This window comes from Nymphaea colorata, chromosome 11 (genome assembly GCF_008831285.2).
Source record: "Nymphaea colorata isolate Beijing-Zhang1983 chromosome 11, ASM883128v2, whole genome shotgun sequence".
Classification (NCBI taxonomy): Eukaryota; Viridiplantae; Streptophyta; class Magnoliopsida; order Nymphaeales; family Nymphaeaceae; genus Nymphaea; species Nymphaea colorata.
This window is the reverse complement of record NC_045148.1, coordinates 17,696,510-17,702,445: the sequence shown is the minus strand read 5'-3', so window position 1 is coordinate 17,702,445 and position 5,936 is coordinate 17,696,510. Positions and strand designations below refer to the sequence as shown.

General features: G+C 42.5%; 1 protein-coding gene across 1 annotated transcript; it reads right to left on the bottom strand.

Annotated features, from left to right (window-relative positions):
- Positions 1-2,584: 2,584 nt before the first annotated feature.
- Positions 2,585-5,492, bottom strand: LOC116263616 (uncharacterized). The gene is made up of 3 exons (XM_031643351.1): positions 5,361-5,492; positions 3,093-3,505; positions 2,585-3,026 (listed from the first exon to the last, which is right to left on the bottom strand). Exons 1-3 carry the CDS (start codon positions 5,490-5,492, stop codon positions 2,585-2,587), a joined length of 987 nt encoding a protein of 328 aa, XP_031499211.1.
- Between the last annotated feature and the right edge of the window lie 444 nt (positions 5,493-5,936).

The window sequence follows — 5,936 nt, the reverse complement described above, 5'->3', positions numbered from 1 at the left end:
TGTACTCAGTTTCAATTTTGTTCCCAACGCTTCCTGTAACCTTCTCCAAAACTTGGATGTAAATGTTGGATCTCTGTCAGAGATTATTGATTTAGGGATTCCATGAAGTCTCACAATTTCATCAACATACAAATCTGCCAGACTTTCTAGTGATTGTGAAATCTTGATCGGAAGAAAATGTGCAGATTTAGTTAGGCGGTCTACCACTACAAAGTCCATGGTGATGTCTTCTCATTTCCATTGAGGTATTTCTATCTGTTGCATCAAACCACCTGGTTTCTGATGTTCCACTTTAACCTGTTGGCACACCAAGCATCGTGAGACGAACTCAGCAATCTCTTTTTTCATTCCTGGCCGGAAGTTTATCCTTAAATTTTGATACATCTCTGTGCTTCCTGGATGTATGGTATATCTTGTTTTGTGTGCCTCTTCAAGAAATTTGTTTTTCACCTCTAGATCATTCGGAACCGACAATCTACCGTTGAACCACACAGATCCATCGTCGTCCTCAGAATAAGGAGTTTCTTCTTTCTTATGACACTCAAGTTTCAACTTCGCATATTCAGGGCTCTGTTTTTGTTTCTCAATAATTTCATCAAGAAAACTATCTCGAATTATTCCAGCACACTTCACCTTTTCATTATCATCTCGCAAAGGATGCCATTTTTCAAAGTCATCAACTAAATTCCATGTCTGCATTAATAGTCCACTAGCTTTAGCAGTCATCTTTCTGCTGAGTGCATCGGCTACCACATTGGCCTTTCCTGGATAATACTTTATTTCAAAGTCGTAATCTTTGAGATATTCCAGCCATCTTCTTTGTCTTAGATTTAATTCCTTCTGCGAGAACAAATATTTGAGGGATTTGTGGTCAGAAAATACTTCAAATTCCACACCATAGAGATAATGTCTCCATAATTTTAGTGTAAATACCACAGCTCCTAATTCCAAATCATGTGTTGGATAGTTCTTCTCGTGTTGTTTTAGTTGCCTAGAGGCATAAGCTATAACATTGTCCTTTTGCATAAGCACTGCTCCATAACCTGTTCCTGAAACATCGATATATACCACAAATCATTTCCTCCCATTTGGCAGTGTTAGAATTGGGGCACTAGTCAAACTGCCTTTCAACATCTGAAAACTCTTCTGACAATCCTCTGTCCACGTAAATTTCACTCCTTTCCGTAGCAGTTTAGTCATTGGGGTCGCAATTTTCGAAAAATCCTTGATGAACTTCTTGTAGTAACCTGCCAAGCCAAGAAAACTTCTGATTTCTAACACATTAGTTGGCGCATTCCATTGTTGTACAGCTTCCACTTTGGCCGGATCAACTGCCACTCCCTCCTTAGAGATTACGTGTCCCAAGAAATTCACTTTATCTAGCCAAAACTCACACTTGAAATATTTGGCATACAATTGATTTTGTCTCAATATCTTCATCACTATCTCGAGATGTGCCGCATGCATTGCTTCACACTCTGAGTACACTAGCACATCATCAATGAACACTATAACGAATCGGTCTAGGTACTCGTGAAATATTCGATTCATGAGATCTATAAAAACTGCTGGGACATTTGTGAGTCTAAAAGGCATCACTCGAAACTCACTCGAAACTCATAATGCCCATAACGTGTGCGAAATGCTGTTGTGGGAATATCTTCTTCCTTAATTCGCAATTGATGGTATCCCGACCTCAAGTCTATCTTAGAAAACACTTTTGCTTCTTTTAATTGATCGAATAAGTCTTCGATTCTAGGCAATGGGTATTTGTTCTTGATTGTAACCTGATTCAACATTCGATAGTCAATACATAATCGCATTGACCCATCTTTCTTCTTCACAAATAGGACCGGTGCTCCCCAAGGTGACACACTCGGATGGATAAATCCCTTGCTGGCTAAATCTTGTATCTGCTTCTTTAATTCTTCTAGTTCTGTTGGTGCCAATCTATATGGGGCCTTAGAAATAGGTGCAGTTCCTGGCATCAACTCGATGCCAAACTCCACCTCTCGTACAGGAGGTAATCCAGGTAAATCTTCAGGGAACACGTCTGTGTAGTCCTTCACTGTACGCACCTCACTGATGGGTTTTAATTTATGCTCGATTGCGTCCATGCTAACCAAATATGCAGTGCACCCATTTTCCATGTATTTCCTTGCCTTAACTGCTGAGACAACCGACTTTCTTTGACCTTGGGGCGTTTTTACTCTAAATTCAATCTTTTGACCATTCTCCAACTGAATCTTCAGCTTCTTCTTTCTGCAATCTATCGTCGCATAGTGATAGTATAACCAATCCATTTCTAGGATTATGTCATACCCCATCATATTCATTACCACCAACTGTGCTGGTAATAATTGTCCATGTATTTATATTTTCACATTTTTTAGATACGTTCTGCATGTGTCTTTGTTTCCCATAGGCGTAGCAACTAACAATTCATAAGGCATTTTCTTTCTTTCTAACTTTAAAATTTCAGCAAAACTCTTGTAAACAAAAGAATGCGATGCACCAGAGTCAAACAGAATATGAGCCCAATGAGATTGTACAAGAAGGGTGCCTTCAATCACATCAGTAGGTTTCAACTCTTCAACCGTAGTCGCGTAAACTCCGCCAGTACCTTCTTTTCTTCTGGCTGATTGGTTGCACCACGCTTCTGCTCTGCCTCTTTCTTCTTTGGGCACTCACGAATAAAATGACCTTGTGTTCCATAGTAAAGACATGCTCTAATATCTCTATAACATGGTTTACCAGGGTGTTGGTGATGACACTTGGGGCATTCACCGTCCCGCCTGGATGCTGATGGCCTCTGCCTCTTGAATTTGTCCCCTTGATTCACCCTGTCACTGCGCCTTCTCTTGAACATGTTTGGCTTTGACTTGGATCGCAAAAATTCACTCCTCCTATCAGTCCTTTGCGTCCCGTTCCAGTCCTCCTTAAGACGTGTGGCCATGTCGATAGCATCGTTTATATCTCTTGGACGACTACTAGTTACTTGACTCCGCAACCCGTCTTTAAGACCTCTGACGAACTTATTTGCTCGGTCCGCATCAGCAGTATACACATGGGGGCAATATTTTTCCAAATGCCTGAATTTGACGACGTATTCGTGCAGACTCAGACTCCCTTGTTGAAGCTCCAGGAATTCTTGCATGCGTTTCGACTGTGTGAAGGTTGGGATGTAGGCATGTGTGAAGGCTTCCTTGAATTCTCCCCAAGTCACTTCGTGATTTGCGAACTTCACTTCACGTTGCGTCTGCCACCATTCCTTAGCATTTCCTTTTAGCATAAAGGTTCCATACCGAACCTTCTTGTTGTCAGGCACTTCCAGGGTGATAAAGATCTCCTCAGTTTCCTTTATCCACTCTTCAGCATCGTCAGCAGTGCCTTTCCCATGAAACTTCGGAGGATGCAAGCTCATAAATTGTTGGTGAGTTGTGCCCCTTGCCTCACCATTCGTCGTTCCATTTGTGTCCGTACTAGTTCCTCCTGCAGAAGCATTCTGCACCAGTCCATGCATCAATCCCATAATCATCTACAAAGTGTTCATGATGAATGCTTGTTGTTTTTGTTGGACGTTTCCACCAGGCGTCCTAGATCCAGTAGGATGTGTCTTCGCATTCTGGCTCCTGGTGTTGCGAGGAGTTCTCCCTCGTCCACTAACACGCGCTCCTCTAGTGCCTGCCATTGAACTATTCCGCACGAAGGAAACAAACATGAATACGTAAAGCAATTCATTAGAACTACCACAAAACTATGAAATTCAATATTCAGAACGAAATCAAAACATCCTTCTTTAACAGGTTTGGATGACCTTCCTCTGCTTGTGATCGACATTGGCACTGGACATGGACTCTAGACACTTTGCTCTGATACCAAAGTTGTCACGACCCAATTTTTGACACCAAAGTTTTTCTTCATTTCTATAATAGCAGAAGCAACATTGAGTCATGACCAAAACATAAAGAAAAAAGACATTCTTTTATTTCAATAATAAAACATTTGGACCCAAACAACTAAAATAAACACAAGACCCTAAAACCGACGCAGTGTCCAGAATGTCAATGCCCTCCATCACAAAACTGAGGTCGTCACTCCAAAGCCAAAATCTATCAAGGGCTACCTGTAGAGATAGAAAGAAGGGTCAGAATTCCTCTGAGTATGGAGACAGTCTAGCCATGAATGGAACATGGCCCAACAAAATAATATTTTACTTTTGTAAAACAAATATCTTCAAATCTGAGCACATATTGGAGTTACGTCACATTATCAGAAACAAAACGAGGTGTGCACAACCTCCAAAATTTCGTAGGCTTCCAACCGTGGTTCTCTGACAATGTCATGGTCATCATGTCGAGCAACAGAAATCCCCGTGAGCACTCACGGGCAGAACAGAACATCTCTTCACCAGGCGATCCAACGGATCGAGGGCACCTGCAGTGAAGCCTCCTGAGATATCCCAGATCGCCGCTGCAGCAGCATGGTCTCTCTAGGAACTGGGGGTGAGAGACCAGGAGACGTCTCGCTCCCAAACAGAAACATAACAGAATCCTGAGCCCTTGCGCTGCCCAATAACCTGTGGGCCCTCCAGTACAGACAGAGGAGTGAGCGACAAAAGTGAGCCTCGCGCACCACTACCTCCCGGGACAAAACCAACACTGGGCAACAACAAAAGCTCGCACTCACATAAACCATCGCACAAAGTCCACGTTTCGCCTTCGAATTTTAAATGTGAGGGTTTCTCATCACTAGACCTCGTCTAGTACCTCTCACAGAAACCGCCCTCAGGCTCGGTTTCCCAAACAGAAGCAATAAGCCATTTTCTAATTCAATTTAATGGCAACAAAGCAAAGTCGAGTTTACATGCATCTATACAAGTATATCACATTCAAAAAATCTCACATAGTATGTTGTAATCATCGTATAGAAATAAGGTTTCTGAACCCTTATTCTGAAATTTCAAAAAAAATTAAGGGTACCACAAAACAATAACACATAACAATTCATCTTTCTATAGAAATTTTAAACAAATATATGAAAACCCTCTTTTGGTGATTTCTAAGAACTCGGAGGGTGTTATTTCGCTATTTCGTACAAGATATTAGGCTTAGGTTGAAAAGAACTTTCACGAGCCTCTTTTTGCAAAAGATTTTCACAAAAGTGTGGCAGCATTAATGCCTAAAAATTATAACAGCTTTTTCGTAAATTTTGCAAACTTGGTGGACTCGTTTTGTAAATTTTGAGTTCTGTTATAAAAACGGATCACACTCGTTTTTCTTCATTTTTCGCCCTCGTTTTCTCTCTCTTCACGCGAGAGCTCCTCCTCCTCCTCTCGTTCGACCGATGGTGTTTTCCACCGCTTCTTCAACAACAACAAAATCAGCAACAGGGAGGGACTTCTTCCCGTGAGTACCAACGCGAGGGTTCCACGTCGCCGCCCACCATCCGACCAACAGTGGAGCTTCCATTGGCGCGCCACCACTTCCCATCGTCATCAAAGGGAGAACGAACCCGGGAGAGAGAGCTGTCTTCCTCTCAAGTCATCTCTATCCAGCGACAATCCCCACCGACCCGCCCAGAGAGAAAAATGGGGCAGCAGAAACCCACGACCCGTCCTCGGTTTCTCTAAACACAAAGAGGGTGTAGGTAGGTTCCGGTGATTGCAATAGTGGACTGATCGAGGGCAACCAGTCACTCGTGTTCCCCTCTCTTGAAGCCCTCAGGTAAAAGCAAGAGTGAAGAAAACAAGAGAACGTCCCTCCTATCGGTATCCGTGGCAAAGGAAAAAGAGTCATGGGCTTCGTTGTTCACGGAGGTGGACGTCCAAACAGAAGTGTTCGTCCATTATCAGAGATTTGGGAATGTGGCCCAATGTCACGGGGATAAATCATACCCCTTATCCTTTGTTTTCGCAACTTTGTTATCACCATTGA

Excerpts from the sequence above, each read along its gene's own strand:
- LOC116263616 (XM_031643351.1), bottom strand. The coding sequence starts at position 5,492 with ATGGGAAGTGGTGGCGCGCCAATGGAAGCTCCACTGTTGGTCGGATGG. Across the intron at positions 3,506-5,360 it reads TTGTTGTTGTTGAAGAAGCG|AATGCTTCTGCAGGAGGAAC; the intron begins GTGGAAAACACC and ends GGACTGGTGCAG. Across the intron at positions 3,027-3,092 it reads GAATACGTCGTCAAATTCAG|AGGTCTTAAAGACGGGTTGC; the intron begins GCATTTGGAAAA and ends TAAGTTCGTCAG.